The following is a 26,295-nucleotide window of genomic DNA, read 5'->3' on the forward strand; positions in this document are numbered from 1 at the left end:
GGGAAGATACCCACCCCCCAAAAAAAAACTCCATTGAGGAGGGGAAGAGCTACCCCCCCCTCAAAAAAAACTCCAATGAGGAGAGGACCCCAGCCCCATTGAGGAGGGGGAGGGAGCTACCCCCCAAAAAAAAAAAACAATGAGGGGGGGAAGAGCTACCCCCCCAAAAAAAAACCATTGGGGGGGCCCATTGAGGGGGGGGACCCCAACCCCATTGAGGGGGGGGGACCCCCCCAGCTCCCCAAGTCCCATTAAGGGGGGACCTCAGCCCCCTGGTTTGGGGGGCTCTCTCCCCCAGCCCCACTGAGGTGGGGGGGACACACCCTGCTGTCCCACCTCCCCCAACCCCATTAAGGGGGGACCCCCGCCCCCCCCACCCCATTGAAGGGGTGTCCAGCCCTAAGGGGGGGGGGGCAACACCTCTCCCCCAGCCCCACTTGAGAAGTGGGGGATCCCAGCCCCATGGATGGGGGGGGTGGGACATCTCCCCCAGCCCCACTTGAAGTGAGGGGGACACATCACCCCCAGCCCCACTTAAAGTGGGGGGGGGGTCCCAGCCCCAAAATGGGGGGGGGGCTGTCCTGCTGCCCCACTGATGGGGGAGCCCCCCCCCCCCTTCTCCCCTCACCCCATTGCGGGGAGGGGGGCGCTTAGCCCCCCTGGGGGGGGGGGGGACGACACACACCTCCCCCAGCCCCACTTAAAATGGGGGGGGTCCCCAAAGATGGGGGGCGAGGGTCCCCTCCATCCTCCCCCAGCCCCATTGGGGGGGGGGGCACTGTCCCATCTCCCCCAGCCCCACTGAGGAGAAACACGGGGGGGGGGGGGGGGGGGGGGGGGAGAAGCCGCCGGGACTCGGGGACCCCCCCAAACCGGGCCCCACGGCGGCTTCACCCGCCGGGGGCTTCAAAACAAACAAAAAACCCCAAGAAATCACCCCAAAAAAACGCTTCAAACCCCCTCAAAAAAGCCGCCCCCCCCCCCCCCCCCCCAGCAAGGCCCGCGCTCCCCGCCGGAGAAAATGGCCGCCCCGAAAGAGGAGCCGCGGCTACCACCCCCCGCCAAGAAAACCCGGCAAAACCGAGAAAAATGAGGGCTAAAAATCCAAATCGTGAGGAGAAGTGGGGGTCAAAAAGCTTCTAGAAAGCGGGGGGGTGAAAAAAGCGTCCCCCCCGCCTGAAAAAAAAGCGCAAAATGGCCGGTTTAAAAGGGGGGGGGGGGGGGGGGGTTTGGGTCTCTCTCTCTTTTTTTTTTGAGGCGCCCCGCTCCCGCGCACACACCTTCAGAGGGCGAAGAGTCCGAGAAACAGGAGAAAATGCCTCAAAATAAAGAAAAATAGAAGCCGGAAAAAAAAAAAAAGCGGGGGGGGTGTAAAAATTAAAAAAAAAAATTAAAAATTATAATAATAAAAAAGCTTTTTCCCCCCCCCCGCGTCGCCGCTAGAGCCCGAGCGGGGGAATAATCCCCATTCCGCTCATTTTTTTGGGGGGTTTGGGGGCTGCCGGGGGGCTCGGGGGGCTCTTTCTCTCTCTAATCCCCGCAGATGCCGAGATGAACAATATTTGTGTATTCGCGGCGCGGGGGGGGGCCCCGAAAGAGGAAGATTTCGGCATAAAACAAAGATGGCTGCGGTAAATTATTTCTTTTTTTTTTTTTTTTCTTCCTCTCTTTCTCCTTATACTTCCCCCCCCCCTTCAATAAAAATATTTCTGGCGGGGGGGAGCGGATTAATCAGTACTCATGCTCAGTGTGACATCAGCATAAATTGTTAAAGGTTAACTAGTTCCATACTAGTCACGCTTTTTTCCCTCTCTTTACCCGTTTTCCTCCTTTCCCCCCCCCTCCAAAAAAAAAAAAGGGGGGTTTGACCCCCCCAAAAGGAGGAAAAAAAATGGTTTTTTTAATTCCTTTAAGCCCTCCCTTCTCGAGTTTTAAATAGTTGAGAAGGGAGTGGTTTTATGGGTTGGGTTTCTTCTTTTTTTAGAGTTTTCTTTAGGCTGGAAGGAAAGGAGAATAAACAAAAAAAAATAAGAGGGAAGAAAAAAAAAAAGAGGAAAAAAGAGGGAAAAAAATCACAAAACGAGAGGGAAATGTTAAAAAACGAAGCGAATCGGGTTCAAAAGTCGTAAGGGATTGGGTTCAACCGGCAGCAGTGCCCCGTTTTGCGGCCGCTCCCCTCAAAAAAATGAGGTGAAATTGGGAAAATGGATAGAAAAAGGGTATTTTGATGGCTCGAAAGCTCCAAACCACCCGAAAATGCAGCGAACCCTCCCCAGCGTGCGCCGCTTGGGCCCCACCGTCCGCCTTGACCCCCTCGCGCGTGGCCTTCAGTCGCCTTTTGAACTTCCCGCTGCCCTTTCTTTTGGCCTTTTTGCCCCAAAACGCTGGCAGGGACGCGGGTCGCGCCCGGGGACGCCCCGAAACCCTGGAAAACGGGCAAAAAACCCACAAAACCCTCGGCACGTGGCGATTTTCTTGTCCCCATTTTGGGTTTTGTCCCCATTTTGAGTTGGGTTTTTTTCCATTTTGAGGTTTTGCTCCCTTTTCCTTTTTTTTTTTTTCCCCATTTTGATTTTTTCCCCCCACTTTCTTTCCCTTTCCCCCCCCTTTTTATATTTTTGCCCCCATTTTGCTTTGTTTTCTCTCATTTTAGTCTTTTTCCCCCCTCACGTTTCGGTTGTTTCATTTTTCCCCCATTTTGGGTTTTCGCCCCACTCTTGGGTTTCTTTTCCCCTTTTATTTGTTGTTTTTCCCCTGATGTGAGGTTTTTCACCCCAAACGCTGCTCCCCGTTGCCCTCAACCCCTCCTGCTTTCTCCAAACCCTCAAAAATAGGTCAAAACACGGCGTTTTGGGGCCCTCTGTGCCGCGACGCCCCTACCGAAACTCCCCAAGTCACCCCCGTGCGGCACCCAGCGCCGAGCAGAGCCCTCCTGCTTCATTTTGGGGTGATTTGTTGATTTTCTTTCCATCCCCAAAGCCGCAGGGGCCCAACCGCCCCCTCCTCGCTTTCATATTGTCACCTGCTCGCACCTGGTGTCACCCACTCACACCTGGTGTCACCCACACCTGGTGTCACCCATACCTGGTGTCACCCGCTCACACCTGGTGTCACCCACTCACACCTGGTGTCACCCACACCTGGTGTCACCCACACCTGGTATCACCCGCTCACACTGGTGTTACCCACACCTGGTGTCACCCACTCACACCTGGTGTCACCCATACCTGGTGTCACCCACTCACACCTGGTGTCACCTTACCTGGTGTCACCCACACCTGGTGTCACCCATACCTGGTGTCACCTGCTCACACCTGGTGTCACCCACTCACACCTGGTGTCACCCACACCTGGTGTCACCCATACCTGGTGTCACCCGCTCACACCTGGTGTCACCCACACCTGGTGTCACCCATACCTGGTGTCACCCAATCACACCTGGTGTCACCCACTCACACCTGGTGTCACCCACACCTGGTGTCACCCATACCTGGTGTCACCCAATCACACCTGGTGTCACCCATACCTGGTGTCACCTGCTCACACCTGGTGTCACCCACACCTGGTGTCACCTGCTCACACTGGTGTTACCCACACCTGGTGTCACCCACTCACACCTGGTGTCACCCACTCACACCTGGTGTCACCCATACCTGGTGTCACCCATTCACACCTGGTGTCACCCACTCACACCTGGTGTCACCCATACCTGGTGTCACCCATTCACACCTGGTGTCACCCATACCTGGTGTCACCCACTCACACCTGGTGTCACCCATACCTGGTGTCACCCATACCTGGTGTCACCCACTCACACCTGGTGTCACCCACTCACACCTGGTGTCACCCAGTTGCACCTGGTGTCACCCACACCTGGTGTCACCCACACCTGGTGTCACCTGCTCACACTGGTGTTACCCACACCTGGTGTCACCCACTCACACCTGGTGTCACCCACTCACACCTGGTGTCACCCATACCTGGTGTTACCCACACCTGGTGTCACCCACTCACACCTGGTGTCACCCATACCTGGTGTCACCTGCTCACACCTGGTGTCACCTGCTCACACCTGGTGTCACCCATACCTGGTGTCACCCACACCTGGTGTCACCTGCTCACACCTGGTGTCACCCACACCTGGTGTCACCCACCCCCGGTGTCACCTGTCCTCTGCGTCCCTCCTGCCATCTCCTGTGCCCTGACGGTGACACCCCTGGACTCTCCTCTTCGGGGACACCCGGCGCCTCCGCCGCACGCAGGGACAGTCGGACACAGACAGACGGACACGGCCGGGTCAGCGCTGGGGACACGTGGACAGTGGCCCTGCCAGGGGCTGGCGGCCGCCCACGGGGACAAACAGCCGCTGTCACCCTCAGTGTCACCCGCGTCACCCGCTGGGAAACCCTTCTGGGGGGGGAAGCGTCACCGTCACCGGAGGGGACACTTGGGGACATCAAGGTTGTCCCTCAATGTCCCCCCCCATGTCACCATCAGCTAATGGGGGGGTCGGTGTCACTGTCCCCCCTGGGGTGACACTTGGGGACACGAGGCCTGCTGGGGGGGCACAAAACACCCGAGGGGTGCAGGTGACACCGGGTGACAACCCCCTTGTCACCCCCAAAAGCCACTCGCCCCACCAGCTGGGGGTTGTCCCCAAAGAGGGTCCCCAACTGTCCCTCTGTGTCCCCCCCCCGGGCTTCCCAGCAGCTCTTGGGTTTGTTTTATTATTTTTATTGACAAAATCAGGTTTCTTTCTGCTCAAAATGTTCCGGTTTGTCCCCAAAATCGGGGGGGACCCTCTTGGGGACCCCCCAGTGTCACCAGCCACGTGGGGGGGGGGGCGACGGCCTCGTCCTGGGGCTGCAAGGGGAGGAGAGCGGGGGGGCTGGGGGGGCAGAAGGCGTTTGGGGGGGCAGGTTTGGGGGTTTGGGGGGGCAGAAGGGGTTTGGGGGGGCAGGTTTGGGGGGGCAGAAGGGATTTGGGGGGGCTGGTTGGTGTTTGGGGGGGCAGGTTTGAGGGGGCAGAAGGGGTTTGGGGGGGCAGGTTTGGGGGGGCAGAAGGGATTTGGGGGGGCTGGTTGGTGTTTGGGGGGCAGGTTTGAGGGGGCAGAAGGGGTTTGGGGGGGCAGTAGGCGTTTGGAGGGCAGGTTTGGGGGGGCAGTAGGGGTTTGGGGGGGCAGGTTTGGGGGTTTGAGGGGGCAGAAGGGGTTTGGGGGGGCAGAAGGGGTTTGGGGGTTTGGGGGTCAGGTTTGGGGGGGCAGGTCTGGGGGTTTGGGGGGGCAGGTCTGGGGGGCAGGTTTTGGGGTTCAGGGGTCAGCAGGGATTTGGGGGGGTAGAAGGGGTTTGGGGGGGCAGGTTTTGGGGTTCAGGGGTCAGCAGCGATTTGGGGGGGTAGAAGGGGTTTGGGGGGCAGGTTTTGGGGTTCAGGGGTCAGCAGCGATTTGGGGGGGTAGAAGGGGGTTGGGGGCAGGTTTGGGGGTTTGGGGGGGCAGGTTTTGGGGTTCGGGGGCCCCCCACCTGCCCTACACCTCGAGGAAGTCGTCGGCGAAGTAGAGCAGCAGCGTGTCGGGGGCGCCCTCGGGGTCCAGGTCGGTTTCGGGGTGCGGGGGGGGCAGCCGGGGGTCCAGGGGCCCCCCCCCCCCCCTGCGCCAGGCGTACCCCCCCGCGTGGGCGTTCCAGGGCAGCGCCTCCCGCAGCAGCCCCCCCGCCTCTGCCCGCCGCGGCTGCACCCCCAAAATCAGCACCCCGAAACACGGGGACACCCCCCCCAGGGACACGGACACCCCAAAAAGAAGGAGACCACCCCCCCCGCGGGACAGGGGCCTCCTGGGGGACAAGGGACCCCCCCGAGGGGACAAGGGACCCCAGAAGTGGGGACACAGCCCTCCCATGGGGACAAGGGACCCCAAAATAGGGACACGGCCCCCCCCATGGGGACAAGGGACCCCAAAATCGGGGTCACAGCCCCCCCCATGGGACGAAAGGACCCCAAAATTGGGGACAGAGCCTCCCCCATGAGGACAAGGGGCCCCAAACTCGGGACAGAGCCCCCCCATCGGGACAAGGGACCCCAAAATCGAGGACACAGCCCCCCCCCCGGGGACAAGGGACCCCAAACTCGGGACAGAGCCCCCCCCCATCGGGACAAGGGACCCCAAAATCGGGGACATGCCCCCCCCATCAGGACAAGGGACCCCAAAAGAGGGGACACAGCCCCCCCATGGGAACAAGGGACCCCAAAATCGGGGTCACAGCCCCCCCCATGGGACGAAAGGACCCCAAAATTGGGGACAGAGCCTCCCCCATGAGGACAAGGGGCCCCAAACTCGGGACAGAGCCCCCCCATCGGGACAAGGGACCCCAAACTCGGGACAGAGCCCCCCCCCATCGGGACAAGGGACCCCAAAATCGGGACACAGCCCCCCCCGGGGACAAGGGACCCCAAAATCGGGGACATGGCCCCCCCATCAGGACAAGGGACCCCAAAAGAGGGGACAGAGCCCCCCCCTGGAGACAAGGGACCCCAAAATCGGGACACAGCCCCCCCCCCCAGTGCATGACCCCCCCCATGGGGAGATGGGACCCCAAAATCGGGATACAGCCCCCTCCCCAGTGCCAGACCCCCCCCCATGGGGACAAGGGACCCCAAAAGAGGGGACACAGCCCCCCCATGGGGACAAGGGACCCCAAAATCGGGACACGGCCCCCCCCATGGGGACAAGGGACCCCAAAATCGGGGTCACAGCCCCCCCCATGGGATGAAAGGACCCCAAAATTGGGGACAGAGCCCCCCCCATGAGGACAAGGGGCCCCAAACTCGGGACAGAGCCCCCCCCCAGGGGACAAGGGACCCCAAACTCGGGACAGAGCCCCCCCCACGGGGACAAGGGACCCCAAACTCGGGACAGAGCCCCCCCCACGGGGACAAGGGACCCCAAAATCGGGACAGAGCCCCCCCCCCGGGGACAAGGGACCCCAAACTCGGGGCCAGGGCCCCCCCACCTGGACGAGCCGCTCGTGGCCGGTGAGGGTGTTTCGGAGGCGCAGGGGGGGCCCCGCGGGCGGGGGGGGGGCTCGGCGGCGGCGGGGGGGGGGGTGGCCCCTCGGGGGGGGCCCAGTCGGAGCGGGGGGCCGGGGGGGGGCCCCCCTGGCGGAGGGAGCGGAGCAGCCCCGAGGAGGGGTCCACGCGGCTCAGCGGCTGCGGGGAGGAACCCCAAAAATTTGAGGTGGGGGGGGAAGGAAACCAGTAAACCCCCAGTTTGGGGGGGGGGCATTGTGATCCCCCAGACTGGTGGGGGGAGGCTGGTATAGGGGGACCCCCCCCCGTTACCTTCCTGATTTCAGGGTCCAATGAGTGGTTGGGGGCTTCCAGGAGCGGCTGAGGGTCACCTGGGGGGGGGGCACCCCCAAAATGGGAGGGTTAACCTCCCCTAGAGCCCCCCCAGCACCTATAGCCCCCCATATAGGGCCCCTAGAGCCCCTCATATAGGGCCCCTAGAGCCCCCCAACCCCTATAGCCCCCCTATAGCCCCCCTACAGCAATCACATAGACACCCCCCCCAGTCCCTATGGACCCCCCCCCCCAGCCCTTACAGCCCCTCTATAGCACATATGGACCGCCCCAGCCCCTATAGACCCCCTATACCCCCCCCAGCCCCTATAGACCCTATGGACCTCCTCCCATACCCCCCCTCCCAGCCCCTATGGACCCCACCCCACCCCTATGGATCCCCTATAGCCCCCCAACCCCTATAGACCCTACGGACCCCTCCCCTAGTCCCCCTCCCAGCACACATGGACTCTCCCCACAACCCCTATAGCCCCCTCACAGCTCCCCCAGCCCCTATGGGCCCCTCCCAGCCCCCCCTTTTTAACACGTAGGGATCCCCTATAGCCCCCCCACCTCTCCGCCCCCCCAGGCCCGGGCCCCCCCCGCGCTGCTGCGCCTGCGCGGCCGACGCGGCGCCCGTCTCCATGGCAACGCCGCCGGAAGCCGCGGGGCACGCTGGGAAATGTAGTCCGGGTGGTGTCCCTTATAGCGGGCCGCGCGGGGCACGCTGGGAAGTGTAGTCCGGGTAGCGTCTCTTATACAGGGGCCGCGCGGGGCACGCTGGGAAATGTAGTCCCCGCGCGGGGGCTGCCGGGAGAAGGCGGCGCCATGGCGGAACCGCCGGGGGAGGCGGGCGGCGGCGGGAGGGGCCCGGCGGTGAGAGGGGGGGCTATAGGGGCGGTGTGGGGGCTATAGGGGCTGGGGAGGGGCTATAGGAGGGATGAAGAGGGTCTATAGAGGTGTCCTGGGGGCGATGGGGGGGTATGGGGCGCTATAGAGGCTCGGGGGAGGGTATAGGGGTGTTTTAGAGGCTATGGGGGGGGGCTCGGAGGTGTTATAGGGAGCCTATAGAGGCTGTGGAGAGGCTAAAGGGTTTATGGGGGGTCATAGAGGCTATAGGGGCTGGGGAGGGGCTATAGGAGGGATGAAGAGGGTCTATAGAGGTGTCCTGGGGGCGATGGGGGGGTATAGGGGCGCTGTAGAGGCTCGGGGGGAGGCTATAGGGGAGCTCTAGAGGCTATAGGGGAGCTCTAGGGGCTATGGAGGTGCTCTAGGGGCTATAGGGGAGCTCAAGAGGCTATGGGGATGCTCTAGGGCTATGGGGGTGCTCTAGAGGCTATAGGGGTGCCCTAGGGGCTACGCGGGGTGCTCTAGAGGCTATGGGGGGTGCCCAGGGGTTATGGGGGGTGCTTTAGAGGCTATAGGGGAGCTCTAGAGACTCTGGGATGGGCTGTAGAGGCTGTAGGGGAGCTCTAGAGGCTATGGGGGGTCTGTAGGGGTGCTATAGGGGTGCTCTAGAGACTATAGGGAATCTCTAGAAGCTCTGGGAGCAGCTCTAGGGTCTCTGGGATGGGCTCTGGGGCTCTGGGGGATCTCTGGGGCTCTAGGGGTCTCTGGGATGGGCTCTAGGGGGTCTCTGGAGCCGTGCGAGCGGCTCTGGGGGTCCCCGGGGTGCCCCTGACGCCGTTATCCCCCCCAGGCCGGCGGGGGGGGCCCCCCCCGTTCGCGGCGGCGGCTCGAGGCCCTGCTGAACCGCAGCCTGCGCATCCGCATGTCCGACGGGCGCACGCTGGTGGGAGCCTTTCTGTGCACCGACCGCGACGCCAACGTCATCCTCGGCTCCGCGCAGGAGTTCCTCAAGGCCTCGGGTCAGGGGCTGGGGGGCGCTGGGGGGCGCTGGAGGGACTGGGAGGGACTGGAGGGACTGGGGGACCCCTGTGATATCAAGGAGGGGCACTGGGGGGCACTGGGAGGGACTGGGAGGGACTGGGGGACCCCTGTGACATCAAGGAGGAGGACTGGGGGGCACTGGGGGGCACTGGGAGGGACTGGGGGACCCCTGTGATATCAAGGAGGGGGACTGGGGGGCACTGGGAGGAACTGGGAGAGACTGGGGGACCCCTGTGATATCAAGGAGGAGGACTGGGGGGCACTGGGAGGGACTGGGGGACCCCTGTGCCATCAAGGAGGGGGACTGGGGGTTCACTGGGGGGGAACTGGGGACACGGGGAGGTCTGGGGGACTCCAGGATCCTCTTGGGGGGGAACTGGGGGGCACTGGGAGGGACTGGGAGAGACTGGGGGACCCCTGTGATATCAAGAATGGGGACTGGAGGGACTGGGAGGGACTGGGGGACCCCTGTGCCATCAAGGAGGGGGACTGGGGGTTCACTGGGGGGGAACTGGGGGACACGGGGAGGTCTGGGGGACTCCAGGATCCTCTTGGGGGGCAACTGAGGGGCACTGGGAGGGACTGGGAGAGACTGGGGGACCCCTGTGATATCAAGAATGGGACTGGGGGGCACTGGGAGGGACTGGGGACTCCTGGATCTTTTATGGGGGGGACTGGGGGTCCCCTGTGACCTCTGGTGAGTGGTTTGGGGACCCCTGTGACGTCCTGGGGGGGACTGGGGGACACTGGGAGGAGCTGGGGGGCCCCTGTGACCTCTGGCGGGGGGGCTGGGGGGCACTGGGAGGTCTGGGGGACCCCTGTGCCATCAAGGAGGGGGACTGGGGGGGAACTGGGGGACACTGGGAGGTCTGGGGGACTCCAGGATCCTCTTGGGGGGGGGGCTGGGGGCACTGGGGGACCCCTGTGACCTCTGGGGGGGGATTGGGGGACACTGGGAGGAGCTGGGGGGCACTGGGAGGGGCTGTGGGACCCCTGGGTCCTTTCGGGGGGCGCTGGGGGGTCCCTGACGGAGCCCCCCCCGCCCCCCCAGACGCGTTCCCCGGGGCGGAGCCGCGGGTGCTGGGTTTGGCCATGGTGCCCGGACACCACATCGTCTCCATCGAGGTCGAGAGAGAGGGCGGCGGCGCCCCCTGAACCCCCAAAAAACACCCGGGGACCCCCCCCCCCCCAAAAAAAAAACCCACCATGGACCCCCCCAAACCACCATGGACGCCCCTAGTTCGAGACCCCCCCCCCCCCAATGCTAAGGGCCCCCCTCCTAATTCTCAGAGACACCCCCCTCCCAGAACTGAGGGACCCCCCATGAACCCCAAATATGGGGATGGGGCCCCCCCGGACCCCCCCAATCCCAGTTCCCGCCCCCCCCCAATCCAGTTCCGCACCCGGAGCCGTCGGGCTGTGCCAGTTAATTTAATCTCAGGTACAAAATAGCTTCTGGGGGGGGGGGGTGAGGGGGGGGCAGCCCCGACCCCCCCCCCCGCCCCCCAATAAAACCCCGGGGGCCCCAAACTGGGGGGGGGGGGGACGTGGGGGGGGGAGGGAACGGGTTGGGGGCGCGGGGGGGGCGGCCGTAGGGCCCAGCACCATGGGGGGCAAGGGGGGTGTCACCCCCCCCCCCCTTCCCCGGGAGTCGGGGGCCCCCCCCCAACCCCGACCCCCCCAATAAATAAAGCGACCCCTCCCCCCCCCCCCATGTATAAATAAAAAAAAAAAAAGAGCAAAAAAAGATCATTTACAAAAAAATAAAACAACAAACGAACCCCAAGGGGGGGGCGGGGGGGGGGGTCCCCAAATCCCCTCCGGGGGGGGGGGAGGGGAATCCTGCTGCCCATCCCCTCCGGGGGGGGGGGGGAGGGGAATCCTGCTGCCCCCCCCCCTTTGCACCATGGTTTGTGGGGGAGCCCCCCCCCCCCCCGGCTTATGAAGAGTTGGGGGGGGGGGGCGGTGGGGGCCCCCCAAATGATCCCCCCCAGCCTGGACCCGTATGGGGGGGGGGGGCAGCTGGTTTTGGGGGGGGGGGGGGGTGATTTTTGGTTGAGTCTTGGCAACCCCCCCCCCCCCCCCAGCACCCCTTTAATTGAGGGGGGGGCAGCCGGGACCCCCCCCAGCACCCCTTGAGTTGGGGGGGGGGGGGCAGCCGGGACCCCCCCTTATTGCCCCCCGTACAAGTTTGAGCCCCCCCCCCCCCCATCAAAGTTACCCCCGGGACCCCCCATATTTTTTGGGGGGGTTGGGGCACAGACACCCCCCCCCCCCCCCGTCACGGGAGGGGGCCGGGGGGGGCCCTGGAAATACCTAAAAATCCGCGTTTTTGTATAAAAATGGGGGCTCCCCCCAGCGTCCGTCTGTCCGTCCCCCCCGAGGAGGTTTTGGTTTTTTTTTTTGGGGGGGGGGGGGGAGGATTTTGGGGCAATTTCTCTAGGAATAAATAAAAAATGTTGGCGGGGGGGGAGGCGTCCGTGTGTCCGTCCCCCCCCCGGGTCCGGGTGTCCCCTCCTCGTGTCCGTCTGTCCCCCCGTTGTCCCCACGTCCTCATCTGGAGCCGGGAGACGTCACCTGCAACGGGGGGGGGGGGGGTCAGAGGGGTGTCCCCCCCTCCCCCAGGGCCACCCCCCCCCTCTCCTTGGGGACAACAGGGGGGTCCCCAAGCCCCGTGTCCTCAGTGTCCCCAGTGTGGGGGGCCCCATACCAGGTGACCCCCCCGGACAATGTGTCCCCAAGCCAGGTAGATGTCCCCATTGTGGTGTCCCCAAGCCAAGTGTCCCCGGGGTGTCCCAGTCACGGTGTCCCCATGGTGTCCCCATCGCAGTGTCCCCCATCACGGTGTCCCCAAGCCAAGTGTCCCCATGGTGTCCCCATCGCAGTGTCCTCATCGTGGTGTCCCCATCATGGTGTCCCCCAAGCCAAGTGTCCCTGTGGTGTCCCCATCGTGGTGTCCCCATCGTGGTGTCCCCAAGCCAAGTGTCCCCAGGGTGTCCCCATTGTGGTGTCCCCATCGCAGTGTCCCCAAGCCAAGTGTCCCCATGGTGTCCCCATCGCAGTGTCCCCAAGCCAAGTGTCCCCAAGCCAAGTGTCCCCATGGTGTCCCCATCGCAGTGTCCCCAAGCCAAGTGTCCCCAAGCCAAGTGTCCCCGTGGTGTCCCCATCGTGGTGTCCCCATCATGGTGTCCCCAAGCCAAGTGTCCCCATGGTGTCCCCATTGTGGTGTCCCCATCGCAGTGTCCCCAAGCCAAGTGTCCCCATGGTGTCCCCATCGCGGTGTCCCCAAGCCAAGTGTCCCCATGGTGTCCCCATCGCAGTGTCCTCATCGTGGTGTCCCCATCATGGTGTCCCCAAGCCAGTGTCCCTGTGGTGTCCCCATCGCGGTGTCCCTCTCTGGGTGTCCCCATGGTGTCCCCATCGCGGTGTCCCCAAGCCAAGTGTCCCCATCACGGTGTCCCCATCGCAGTGTCCCCAAGCCAAGTGTCCCCATGGTGTCCCCATCGCAGTGTCCCCATTGTGGTGTCCCCAAGCCAAGTGTCCCCATGGTGTCCCCATTGTGGTGTCCCCATCGCAGTGTCCCCAAGCAAGTGTCCCCAAGCCAAGTGTCCCCATGGTGTCCCCATCGCAGTGTCCCCAAGCCAAGTGTCCCCAAGCCAAGTGTCCCCAAGCCAAGTGTCCCCTCGTCCGGGTGTCCCCATCGCAGTGTCCCCCAAGCCAAGTGTCCCCGTGGTGTCCCCATCGCGGTGTCCCCAAGCCAAGTGTCCCCAAGCCAAGTGTCCCCATCGCGGTGTCCCCATCGCGGTGTCCCCCTCTCGGGTGTCCCCATCGCGGTGTCCCCATCGCGGTGTCCCCTCGTCCGGGTGTCCCCATCGCGGTGTCCCCCGCGGCCCCTCACCAGGGTGAAGCTGTCGTAGATGTGCATGAGCTCCTCGGTCTTGTACTGCTCGAGGACGATGACGCCGTGCAGGGCGCTGGAGCGGCGCCGCGCGCAGCCCTCGCAGTGAACCAGGTACGTGTTGCGGCCGCCCGTCTCGCTCGTCACAAACAGGATGTTGAACACCTCCACCTGGGGGACGGCGGCGTCACCACCGCGGCCACCGCCACACCGAGGGCCGCGGCCGAGACCGCGGTCAAGACGGCACCAAGGCCACGGTCAAGGGGACACCGAGGGCCGTGACCAAGACTGTGGTCAAGAGGGCACCAAGACCACGGTCAAGGGGACACCAAGGCCATGGTCAAGGGGACATCGAGGCCACGTACAAAGACTGTGGTCAAGACCAGGTCAAGGTGACACCAAGGCCGTGACCAAGACCACAGCCAAGATGGCACCCAAGACCACGGTCAAGACAGTAGGAAGATCATGGCCAAGACCACGGTCAAGATGGCACCAAGGCCACAGTCAAACAACGAGGTCAAGGTGACACTGAGGCCGTGGTCAAGACCTTGGCCAAGATGGAACCAAGACCAGGTCAAGGTGGCAGCGAGACCACAGCCAAGACCAGACAGAGGCTGTGACCAAGGCTGTGGTCAAGATGGCACCAAGACCACGGTCAAGGGACACCGAGGCCGTGACCAAGACTGTGGTCAAGATGGCACCAAGACCACGGTCAAGGGGACACTGAGGCATGACGAAGACTGTGGTCAAGATGGCACCAAGGCCACGGTCAAGGGGACACCAAGGCTGTGACCAAGACACAGCCAAGATGGCACCAAGACAAGGTCAAGATGGTAGGAAGACCAAGGCCACGGTCAAACACCAGGTCAAGGTGACAGCAAGGCCAAGACCACGGTCAAGGCTGCAGCCAAGGTGACGCCGAGACCATGGTCAAGACATTGACCAAGATGGCAGCAAGACCACGGCCAAAGACCTTGGCCAAGATGGAACCGAGACCACGGTCAAGGTGGCAGCAAGACCATGGCCAAGACCAGACAGAGGCTGTGACCAAGGCTGTGGTCAGGATGGCACCAAGACCACGGTCAAGGGGACACCGAGGCCACGCACAAAGACTGTGGTCAAGACCAGGTCAAGGTAACACCAAGGCCGTGACCAAGACCACAGCCAAGATGGCACCAAGGCCACGGTCAAGGCCGCAGCCAAGGTGACGCCGTGGGCCGGTGGTCAAGATGTTGGCCAAGATGGAACCAAGACCAGGTCAAGATGGCAGCAAGACCACAGCCAAAGACCTTGGCCAAGATGGAACCGAGACCATGGTCAAGGTGGCACCAAGACCATGGCCAAGACCAGACGGAGGCCGTGACCAAGGCTGTGGTCAAGAGGGCACCAAGACCACGGTCAAGGGGACACCGAGGCCACGTACAAAGACTGTGGTCAAGACCAGGTCAAGGTAACACCAAGGCCGTGACCAAGACCGCAGCCAAGACGGCACCGAGACCAGGTCAAGACCACAGCCAAGATGGCACCAAGGCCACGGTCAAGGCCGCAGCCAAGGTGACGCCGTGGCCGTGGTCAAGACATTGGCCAAGATGGAACCAAGACCAGGTCAAGATGGCAGCAAGACCACGGCCAAAGACCTTGGCCAAGATGGAACCGAGACCACGGTCAAGGTGGCACCAAGACCAGATGGAGGCCGTGACCAAGGCTGTGGTCAAGAGGGCACCAAGACTACGGTCAAGGGGACACCAAGGCCATGACCAAGACCACGGTCAAGATGGCAGCAAGGCCACGGTCAAGGGGACACTGAGGCTGTGACCAAGACCGTGGTCAAGATGGCACCAAGACCACGGTCAAGATGTTGGTCAAGATGGAACTGAGACCACGGTCAAGGTGGCACCAAGACCACGGCCAAGACGTTGGCCAAGATGGAAGCGAGACCACGGTCAAGGTGGCGCCAAGGCCAGCCGGAGGCCGTGCCCGGGGGCCACTCACGTCGCACTCGTTGCAGTAGTAGGCCGGCTCGTCCTTGACGCGGCCCTGGTAGGCGATCTTCTTGCCGGCGCGGACCAGGCTCTCGCGCTGCACCTGGCAGTGCTTGATGGACTGCATCAGGCAGTACCTGCGCGGGGACACGCCTGTCACCGTCCCCGTCCCCGTCCCCGTCCCCACCCCGGGGCCGCCCTGAGCCCGCGCTGGCCTCGTCCCCGTCCCCACGGTGGCCTCCAGGATGCCCCCCAACCCAGCGCGGTGCCACCCGCGGGGTCCCCTTGTCCCCCGCGTCACCCCGTTCCCGGTGTCCCCGCCGTGTCCCCGCCGTGTCCCCCCCGTGTCCCCCTCACTTGATCATCTTGTAGAGGTCGGGGTCGCTGATCTTGACGGTTCGGGCCACGTTCCAGGACACGTGGATCATGGGGACGATGGACTTGACGTTCTTCACCTCGTTCACTCGTAGCGCTCCAGGGCCAGCTGGTACTGGTACGCTGGGGACACGGGGACCTCAGGGACGCCGCCCCCGTGTCCCCCTCCCTGTCCCCAGCCCTCCCCACGCCGCGTCACCCCGCCCTGTGTCCCCACAGCGTGTCCCCCAGGCTCGTCTCTGTGTCCCCGGCCTCTCCCTCCCCCCCTCCCTGCTGCGTCCCCGTGTCACTTGTATGTCCCTGTGTCACTTCTGTGTCCCTGTCGTGTCCCTGTGTCACTTTTATGTCCCTGCCACGTCCCTGCTGTGTCCCTGTGTCACTCTTCTGTGTCCCTGCCGTGTCCCCATGTCACTCCTGTGTCCCTGTGGTGTCCCTGTGTCCCTTCTATGACCCTGTGGTGTCCCTGCCATGTCCTTGTGTCACTTCTATGTCCTTGTGTCCCTTTTTCTATGTCCCTGCCGTGTCCCCATGTCACTTCTATATCCCTGTGGTGTCCCTGCCATGTCCCTGTGTCCCTTCTGTGTCCCTGCCATGTCCCTGCCATGTCCTTGTGTCCCTTTTTCTATGTCCCTGCTGTGTCCCCATGTCACTTCTGTGTCCCTGTCATGTCCCTGTGTCACTCTTCTATGTCCCTATGTCACTTCTATGTCCCTGTGGTGTCCCTGCTGTGTCCCTGTGTCTTTTTTTCTGTGTCCCTGCTGTGTCCCCATGTCACTTCTATGTCCCTGTAGTGTCCCTGTGGTCTCCCTGTGTCCCTTCTATGTCCCTGCATGTCCTTGTGTCCCTTTTTCTATGTCCCTGCCGTGTCCCTGTGTCACTTCTGTGTCCCTGTCACGTCCCTGCGTCACTTTTATGTCCCTGCTGTGTCCCTGTGTGTTATTTTCTGTGTCCCTGCTGTGTCCCCATGTCACTTCTATGTCCCTGTGGTGTCCCTGCCATATCCTTGTGTCCCTTTTTCTGTGTCCCTGTGGTGTCCCTGCTGTGTCCCTGTGTCCCTTCTATGTCCCTGTGGTGTTCCTGTGTCCCTTTTTCTGTGTCCCTGTGGTCTCCCTGTGTCCCCGTGGTGTCCCTGTGTCCCTTCTATGTCCCTGCAGTGTCCCTGCCATGTCCTTGGGTCCCTTTTTCTGTGTCCCTGTGGTGTCCCTGTGTCCCTTTTTCTGTGTCCCCGTGGTCTCCCTGTGTCCCCGTGGTGTCCCTGTGTCCCTTCTATGTCCCTGTGGTGTCCCTGTGCCCCTTTTTCTGTGTCCCTGTGTCCCTTCTATGTCCCTGTGGTGTCCCTGTGTCCCTTCTATGTCCCCGCGGTGTCCCTGTGTCCCTTTTCCTGTGTCCCCGCGGTGTCCCCGCGGTGTCCCCGCTCTCACCGGTGAGGGGCCCGACGTTCCAGGCGATGTTGTTGCACCAGCCGGTCGCCTGCACCCAGTGGACGGTGCCCGCGTTGATCCACACCAGGTCCCCCGGGCGCTGCACGAACCGGTACACGGGGATGTTGGACCCGTAAAGGTCCTCCAGGATCGGCCACCACGAGCCCGTCAGGTAGTCCACGCCGTGCCTGGGGGGGCGGGCAGCGAGGGGACCCCCTGAGCCATGGGGAGCCCCCCCCGGAGCCATAGGGAACCCCCTGAGCCATAGAGAACCCCCCCCAGTCCATAGGGAACCTATAGAGACCCCCTGAGCCATGGGGAGCCCCCCTGGGATCCATAAGGAACCCCCTGAGCCATAGGGAACCCCCTGAGCCATAGGGATCCCCCCCCAATTCATAGGGAGCCCCCCTGAGCCATGGGGAGCCCCCCCTGGATCCATAAGGAACCCCCTGAGCCACAGGGAGCCCCCCTGGGATCCATAGGGAACCTATAGGGAGCCCCTGAACCATGGGGAGCCCCCCCCCGGATCCATAGGGACCCCCTGAGCCATGGGAAGCCCCCCCCGGATCCATAGGGAACCTATAGGGACCCCCCTGAGCCATGGGGAGCCCCCCCCGGATCCATAGAGAACCTATAGGGACCCCCTGAGCCATGGGGAGCCCCCCCCAATCCATAGAGAACCTATAGGGACCCCCTGAACCATGGGAAGCCCCCCCCGGATCCATAAGGAACCCCTTGAGCCATAGGGATCCCCCCCCAGTCCATAGGGAGCCCCCCCCGGATCCATAGGGAACCTATAGGAACCCCCTGAGCCATGGGGAGCCCCCCCCAATCCATAGAGAACCTATAGGGACCCCTTGAGCCATGGGGAGCCCCCCCCGATCCATAGGGACCCCCTGAGCCATAGAGAACCCCCCCAATCCATAGGGAGCCCCCTGAGCCATAGGGATCCCCCCCCAGTCCACAGGGAGCCCCCCCAGGATCCATAGGGAACCTATAGGGACCCCCTGAGCTATGGGGAGCCCCCCCCAGATCCATAAGGAACCCCCTGAGCCATGGGGAGCCCCCCACTGATCCATAGGGAACCCCCTGAGCCATGGGGAGCCCCCCACTGATCCATAAGGAACCCCCTGAGCCATAGAGAACCCCCCCAATCCCTAGGGAGCCCCCCTGAGCCATGGGGAGCCCCCCCCCCCAGATCCATAGAGAACCTATAGGGACCCCCCAACCCATAGGGACCCCCCCCGACCTATAGGGACCCCCCAACCCATAGGGACCCCTAAGGACCCCCCCTGACCCATAGGGAGCCAAACCCACCCACAAGGACCTCCTGGGCCCCCATCCCTGTCCCCTTGTCCCCTCACTGGTCACAGGAGGCCGAGACGCTCTCCTCCCTGTCCCCTGTCCCCCCCCCTCTCTGTCCCCTGTCCCCCCCCTCTGTCCCCCCTCCCCCCCCCTCTGTCCCCCGTCCCCCCCCCTCTGTCCCCGTCCCCTCACTTGTCGCAGAAGGCCGAGATGGTCTCCCAGTAGTGCTCGTGCACCGCGAACCACTCGCAGTCCCCGGGGCCGATGTTGATGTTCACCGAGCAGAAGTTGTTGTTCTCCTGGTGGCCTGGGACGACGGCACCGGCGTCACCTCCCCATCGCGGTGACACCGCGTCCCGTCCCCCCAACCCCGTCCCCCCACCGTGTCCGTACCGGGCGTGCGGCTGCCGGGGACCTTCATGTAGAGCTGCACGGTGTTCATGCCCAGGATGGTGTGGCCCACGTGGCTCAGCATGTTCCCCGTGGACGAGACGCGCATGAAGGCCGGGAGCTTCAGCAGCTCCTGCAGCTGCGGCTTCCACCTGCGGGGACGGGGACACGCGCGGGGACGTCACCCGGGGCGCCCAGGGGACGTGGAATCCGTGGGAGGTGGAACCCGTGGGACGTGGAATCCGTGGGAGGTGGAACCCGTGGGACGTGGAATCCATGGGACGTGGCACCCATGGGACGTGGCACCCATGGGACATGGAATCCATGGGATGTGGCACCCAAGGGATGTCACCCATGGGATGTGGCACCTATGGGACATGGAATCCATGGGATGTGGCACCCAAGGGATGTCACCCATGGGATGTGGCACCCATGGGACATGGAATCCATGGGATGTGGCACCCAAGGGATGTCACCCATGGGATGTGGCACCCATGGGACATGGAATCCATGGGATGTGGCACCCATGGGATGTCAACCATGGGATGTGGCACCCATGGGACATGGAATCCATGGGATGTGGCACTCACAGGATGTCACCTATGGCACATGGCACCCATGGGACATGGAATCCATGGGACGTGGCACCCATGGGACATGGAATCCATGGGATGTTGCACCCCTGGGGTGTCACCCATGGGATGTGGCACCCATGGGACGTGGAATCCATGGCATGTGGCACCCATGGGACATGGAATCCATGTGATGTGGCACTCACAGGATGTCACCTATGGCACATGGCACCCACGAGACATGGAATCCATGGGACACGGCCCCCATGGGATGTCAACCATGGGATGTGGCACCCACGGGATGTCACCTATGGCACATGGCACCCATGGGACATGGAATCCATGGGACGTGGCACCCATGGGACATGGAATCCATGGGATGTTGCACCCCTGGGGTGTCACCCATGGGATGTGGCACCCATGGGACATGGAATCCATGGGATGTGGCACCCATGGGACGTGGAATCCATGGCATGTGGCACCCATGGGATGTCAACCATGGGATGTGGCACCCATGGGACGTGGAATCCATGGCATGTGGCACCCATAGGACATGGAATCCATGTGATGTGACACCCACAGGATGTCACCTATGGCACATGGCACCCATGGGACATGGAATCCATGGGACGTGGCACCCATGGGACGTGGAATCCATGGGATGTGGCACCCAAGGGATGTCACCCATGGGATGTGGCACCTATGGGACATGGAATCCATGGGACGTGGCACCCACAGGATGTCACCCATGGGACATGGAATCCATGGCATGTGGCACCCATGGGACATCACCCATGGGATGTGGCACCCATGGGATGTGGCACCCATGGGATGTTGCACCCCTGGGGTGTCACCCATGGGATGTGGCACCCATGGGACATGGAATCCATGGCATGTGGCACCCAAGGGATGTCACCCATGGGTCGTGGAATCCATGGGACGTGGCACCCATGGGACGTGGCACCCGTGGGACGTGTCCCCCCGGGTGTCCCCTCACCTCTTGGCGTCCGAGAGGTCGATGTTGGTGCCGAACTTGATGATCTGGTGGGATTTCTGGTCGGGGTTGTTGCTGTGGGGACACGGGGGGGTCACGGGGGGGGACACGTCACCCCCTAGGGGACACCCCCCTCGTCGGGGACACCCCCCTCGTCGGGGACACCCACCTGGGCGGCGTCTCCGTGGTGCTGTCGGGCTCCTCTGTCTCCTCGTCCTCGCTGTCCTTGTCCTCCTGCGCCGGGGACGTCACCTCAGCCCTCCCGGGACACCCTCCCGGCCCCCTGTGTCCCCCTGTCCCCCTCATGTCCCTGTGTCCCCTCTCTCTGACCTACAGGGAGTCCTGGAAGGACGAGGCCTGTCCCCTCACGTCCCCTCATGTCCCCTCATGTCCCCAGTGTCCCCGTGTCCCCTCTCTCTGACCTGCAGGGACTCCTGGAAGGAGGATTCCTGTCCCCTCGTGCCCCCCCATGTCCCCCCATGTCCCCAGCGTCCCCATGTCCCCCCTCTCTGACCTGCAGGGACTCCTGGAAGGAGGATTCCTGTCCCCTCGTGTCCCCTCACGTCCCCCCATGTCCCCAACGTCCCTGTGTCCCCCCTCTCTGACCTCCAGGGACTCCTGGAAGGACGAGGCCTGTCCCCTCGTGTCCCCCCATGTCCCCAGTGTCCCTGTGTCCCCTCTCTCTGACCTGCAGGGACTCCTAGGAGGAGACCTGTCCCCTGATGTCCCCCAATGTCCCCGTGTCCCCTCTCTCTGACCTGCAGGGACTCCTGGAAGGAGGATTCCTGTCCCCTCATGTCCCCAATGTCCCCGTGTCCCTGTGTCCCCTCTCTCTGACCTACAGGGAGTCCTGGAAGGACAAAGCCTGTCCCCTCATGTCCCCCCATGTCCCCAATGTCCCCGTGTCCCCTCTCTGACCTGCAGGGACTCCTGGAAGGACGAAGCCTGTCCCCTCATGTCCCCTCATGTCCCCAATGTCCCCGTGTCCCCTCATGTCCCCCCACATCCCCAATGTCCCCGTGTCCCCCCCCCTGACCTGCAGGGACTCCTGGAAGGAAGATTCCTGTCCCCTCGTGTCCCCCCATGTCCCCAACTTCCCCGTGTCCCCTCTCTCTGACCTGCAGGGACTCCTGGAAGGAGGATTCCTGTCCCCTCGTGCCCCCCCATGTCCCCTCATGTCCCCAACGTCCCCGTGTCCCCTCTCTCTGACCTGCAGGGACTCCTGGAAGGAGGATTCCTGTCCCCTCACGTCCCCCCATGTCCCCTCATGTCCCCAACGTCCCCGTGTCCCCGCTCTGACCTGCAGGGACTCCTGGAAGGACGAGGCCTGGTACTGGGCGTACTTGGCGATAGTCGTGTGCGAGCGGCTGCTCTCGCAGGGCCACACCTGCCGCGTCCCCGACAGGTCCCAGTTCTGGTCGGACGGCTGCTGGACCTGCGTGCGAACCTCCACGGCGTGTTCGCCGCTCGCCTCCACCAGCGTCTTGGTGCTGAACAGCCCCAGGTCTGCGGGGACACGGCGGTGACACGGGGGGGACACGGGGACACCCGACAGCCCCAGGGCTGGGGGGACACGGGGGGGTGACACGGGGGGGACACGGGGACACCCGACAGCCCCAGGGCTGGGGGACACGGGGGGGACACGGGGGGGTGACACGGGGACACCCCGACAGCCCCAGGGCTGGGGGGACACGGGGGGGGGACACGGGGACATCCCGACAGCCCCAGGGCTGGGGGGACACGGGGGGGACACGGGGACACCCGACAGCCCCAGGGCTGGGGGGACACGGGGGGTGACACGGGGGGGTGACACGGGGACACCCGACAGCCCCAGGGCTGGGGTGACACGGGGGGGACACGGGGGGGACACGGGGACACCCTGACAGCCCCAGGGCTGGGGGGACACGGCGGTGACACGGGGACACCCCGACAGCCCCAGGGCTGGGGGGCACGGGGGGGACACGGGGACACCCCGACAGCCCCAGGGCTGGGGGACACGGGGGGGTGACACGGGGGGGACACGGGGACACCCGACAGCCCCAGGGCTGGGGGGACACGGCGGTGACACGGGGGGGACATGGGGACACCCGACAGCCCCAGGGCTGGGGGGACACGGGGGGGACACGGGGACACCCCGACAGCCCCAGGGCTGGGGGGACAGGGGGGTGACAGGGACAGGGGTCGGTCCCTATGGATTCAGGGGGTCTCCAGGGGTTGGGGGGTTCCCTATGGGGCAGTGCGGGGGGGGCGCCCCTATGGGTTAGAAGGAGTCCTTAGGGGTCCGGGGGGTTCCTATAGGGCAGGGGGTCCCTATAGCTCGGAGGGGGTCGCTGGGGGGGGGTCCATATAGATCAGGGGGGTCCCTATAGGTCAGGGGGGGTCCTTAGGGGGGGTCCAGGGGCTCCCTATGGGTCAGGGGGGTTCTCTATAGGTCAGGAGGGGTCCCTATGGGTTAGGGGGGGTCCCTATAGGTCAGGGGGGGGTCCCTGTAGGTCAGGGTGAGTGCTTAGGGGGGTCCAGGGGCTCTCTATGGGTCAGGGGGGGTTCCCTATAGGTCAGGGGGGGGTCCCTATAGGTCAGGGGGGGTCCTTAGGGGGGGTCCAGGGGCTCTCTATGGGTCAGGGGGGTTCCCTATAGGTCAGGGGGGGTCTCTATGGGTCTGGGGGGGTCGCTATGGGTCCGGGGGGGTCGCTGTGAGTCAAGGGTTCCCTATGGGTTCAGGGGTTCCCTATGGGTCTGGGGGTTCTCTATGGGTCTGGGGGTTCCCCTGTGGGTCTGGGGGGGTCTCTATGGGTCTGTGGAGGTCACTATGGGTCCAGGAGGGTCTCTATGAATCAGGAGGGTTCCCTGTGAGTCAGGGGGTTCCCTGTGAGTCAGGGGGTTCCCTATGGGTTCAGGGGGTCCCTATGGGTCTGGGGGGTTCTCTATGGGTCTGGGGGGGTCCCCTGTGGGTCGGGGGGGTCCCCCGTGGGTCGGGGGGCACTCACTGAGGCGCAGGGAGCCCGCGAGCCCCCGGATGACGGTGATGGGGTTCTTGGGGTCGGTGCAGAACTGCAGCAGAACCGGCGAGAAGGCGTCGCGCTTGCTCTCCAGCTGGGGGGGAGACGGCCCGTCAGAGCCCCCCCAGCCCACCGATAATCGATAACGGCCGATCGATAAGCGGAGCCCCGGGATCGATAACCGGTGCCCCCTGATCCATCATCGGTGACAGCTGATCGATAATAGGAGCCCCGGATCGATAACCGGTGACCCCTGATCAATAATCAGTGATAGCTGATCGATAAGCAGAGCCCCGGATCGATAACTGGTGCCCTCTGATCGATAATCAGTGATAGCTGATCGATAAGCAGAGCCCCGGGATCGATAACCGGTGCCCCCTGATCGATAATCGGTAATAGCTGATTGATAATAGGAGCCCCGGATCAATAACCAGTGATAGCTGATCGATAACCAATAATATCTGATCAATAATCGATAATATCTGATCGATAATGGATAACATCTGATTGATAATCAAAGCCTCAGATTGATAACTGATGATACTTGATCGATAATTGATAATATCAGATTGATAATCAGAACCCCAGATCGATAACCGATGATATCTGATCGATAATTGATAATATCTGATCAATAATCAGAGCCCCGGATCGATAACTGATGATTATTGATTGATAATTAGTAATATCTAATCGATAATCAATAACATCTGATCGATAATCAGAGCTCCAGATTGATAACTGATGATAACTGATTGATAATCAATAATATCTGATCGATAATCAGAGCCCTGGGATCAATAATCAATAATGTCTGATTGATAATTGAAGCCCTGAAATTAATAATCGATGATATCTGATGGATAATCAGAACCCCAGGATCGATAATTAATAATATCTGATCAATACTCAATGATAGCTGATGGATAATCAATACTATCTGATTGATAACTGGGGCCCTGAGGTCGATAATCGATGAGATCTGATCAATACTCAGAGCTCTGAGATCAATAATCGGAGCCCTGAGACCCATAACTGGAGCCCTGGGGATCAATGATCCAGTGAGGGGCTCCCAGTGACCAGTGAGAGTGGCTGGTGGCCCGGGGGTGGCTACTGGTGGCCCGGGGGTGGCTCTCGGTGGCCTGGGGGTGGCTATTGGTGGCCCGGGGGTGGCTACTGGTGGCCCAGAGTGGCTATTGGTAGCCTGGGGGTGGCTCTCGGTGGCCTGGAGGTGGCTCTCAGTGGCCTGGAGGTGGCTCTTGGTGGCCTGGGGGTGGCTCTTGGTGGCCCAGAGTGGCTCTCGGTGGCCCAGGGGTGGCTCTCGGTGGCCCTGGAGTGGCCCTGGGTGGCCGGGGGTGGCTCTCGGTGGCCCAGGGGTGGCTCTTGGTAGCCCGGGGGTGGCTCTCAGTGGCCCGGGGGTGGCTCTCGGTGGCCCGGGGGTGGCTATTAGTGGCCTGGGGGTGGCTATTGGTGGCCCAGAGTGGCTCTTGGTGGCCTGGGGGTGGCTCTCAGTGGCCCGGGGGTGGCTCTCGGTAGCCGGGGGGTGGCTCTCAGTGGCCCGGGGGTGGCTCTGGGTGGCCCTGGGGTGGCTCTCGGTGGCCCAGAGTGGCTCTGGGTGGCCCTGGGGTGGCTCTCGGTGGCCCTGGGGTGGCTCTCAGTGGCCTGGGGGTGGCTATTGGTGGCCCAGAGTGGCTCTCGGTGGCCCAGGGGTGGCTCTGGGTGGCCCTGGGGTGGCTCTTGGTGGCCTGGGGGTGGCCCTGGGTGGCCCGGGGGTGGCCCCGGGTGGCCGCGGGGGGGACTCACGTAGATGCTGGGCGTGGGGGGGCTGAGTTTGTCGCGGGGCAGCGGCTCCCGCGCGTCGATCTGCGGCTTCACCGACTGCGCCGGCGACAGGTACGACTTCGCGCAGCGGCCCCGGCAGCCGCGCCTGCCTGCGGGGGGGGTCAGCGGCACCCCCGAAACCCCCCGACACCCCAAAACCCCCCAGACACCCCAAAACCCCCCCCAGACACCCCAAAAACCCCCAAATCCACCTCCAGAAACCCCAAAACCCCCCCAGACACCCCAAAAACCCCCAAATCCACCTCCAGACACCCCAAACCCCCCCCAGGACACCCCAAAAACCCCCAAATCCACCTCCAGACACCCCAAAACCCCCCAGACACCCCAAAACCCCCCAGACACCCCAAAAACCCCACCAGACACCCCAAAAACCCCCCAAATCCCCCTCCAGACACCCCAAAAAACCCCCCAGACACCCCAAAACCCCCCAAATCCACCTCCAGACACCCCGAAACCCCCAGACACCCCAAAAACCCCACCAGACACCCCAAAAACCCCCAAATCCACCTCCAGGCACCCCAAAAACCTCCGCCAGACACCCCAACCCCCCCCCCAGACACCCCAAAAACCCCAAATCCAACTCTAGACACCCCGAAACCCCTCCAGACACCCCAAAACCCCTACAGACACCCCAAATCCACCTCCAGATACCCCCAAAACTCCTCCAGGCATCCTAAATCCCCCTCCAGACACCCCAAACCCTCAAATTCCCCCCCAAACCCCCTCGAATTCCCTCCAAACCCCCCAAATCCCCCTCCAGCCCCCCCAACCTCCTTTAACGCTCTCCAATTCCCTCCAATGCCCCCCAAATTCCCCTCCAATGCCCCCCAAATTCCCTTCCAGCCCCCCAAACCCCCCCTAATGCTCTTCAAATCCCCCTCCAGGCCCCCCAAACCCCCTCTAATTCTCTCCAATGCCCCCCCAATCCCCCTCCAGGCCCCCCAAACCCCCTCCAATGCCCCCCAAATCCCTCTCCAGGCCCCCCAAATCCCCTCTAATTCTCTCCAGCCCCCCAAACCCCCCTCTAACGCTCTCCAAACCCCCCCAAACCCCCTCCAATTCCCTCCAATGACCCCCCAATCCCCCCTCCAGCCCCCCCAAACCCCCTCTAATGCCCCCCAAATCCTCCTCCAGCCCTCCCGAACCCCCCTCTAATGCTCTCCAAACCCCCTCAAAACTTCTCCAATTCCCTCCAATGCCCCCCAAATCCCGCTTCCAGCCCCCCAAACCCCCCTCTAATGCCCCCCAAATCCCCCTCAAGCCCCCCAAACCCCCTCTAACGCTCTCCAAACCCC

General features: G+C 63.2%; 3 protein-coding genes across 3 annotated transcripts; 1 reads left to right on the plus strand and 2 right to left on the minus strand.

The window, feature by feature from the left end:
- Positions 1 to 4,724: 4,724 nt before the first annotated feature.
- LOC138735252 (vasodilator-stimulated phosphoprotein-like) lies at positions 4,725 to 7,978 on the minus strand. The gene is made up of 5 exons (XM_069883160.1): positions 7,906 to 7,978; positions 7,333 to 7,391; positions 7,005 to 7,200; positions 5,520 to 5,725; positions 4,725 to 4,863 (listed from the first exon to the last, which is right to left on the minus strand). The coding sequence occupies exons 1-5, from the start codon at positions 7,976 to 7,978 to the stop codon at positions 4,762 to 4,764; spliced, it is 636 nt and encodes a 211-aa protein (XP_069739261.1). The 3' UTR covers positions 4,725 to 4,761.
- Positions 7,979 to 8,160: 182 nt separating this feature from the next.
- On the plus strand, positions 8,161 to 10,980 carry LOC138735253 (N-alpha-acetyltransferase 38, NatC auxiliary subunit-like). The gene is made up of 3 exons (XM_069883161.1): positions 8,161 to 8,208; positions 9,032 to 9,200; positions 10,274 to 10,980. The coding sequence occupies exons 1-3, from the start codon at positions 8,161 to 8,163 to the stop codon at positions 10,375 to 10,377; spliced, it is 321 nt and encodes a 106-aa protein (XP_069739262.1). The 3' UTR covers positions 10,378 to 10,980.
- Positions 10,638 to 25,191, minus strand: LOC138735254 (lysine-specific demethylase 6B-like; the record flags this gene model as incomplete). Its single annotated transcript, XM_069883162.1, is given in 13 exon segments — positions 10,638 to 11,799; positions 13,121 to 13,291; positions 15,113 to 15,239; positions 15,460 to 15,565; positions 15,568 to 15,600; positions 16,899 to 17,086; positions 18,396 to 18,510; positions 18,597 to 18,745; positions 20,163 to 20,234; positions 20,329 to 20,393; positions 21,460 to 21,665; positions 23,147 to 23,252; positions 24,962 to 25,191. Coding segments are annotated over 13 exon segments (1,592 nt in total), but the record flags the coding sequence as incomplete, so codon positions are not given.
- Positions 25,192 to 26,295: the final 1,104 nt, after the last annotated feature.

Source organism: Phaenicophaeus curvirostris, unplaced genomic scaffold (genome assembly GCF_032191515.1).
Source record: "Phaenicophaeus curvirostris isolate KB17595 unplaced genomic scaffold, BPBGC_Pcur_1.0 scaffold_627, whole genome shotgun sequence".
Lineage (NCBI taxonomy): Eukaryota > Metazoa > Chordata > Aves > Cuculiformes > Cuculidae > Phaenicophaeus > Phaenicophaeus curvirostris.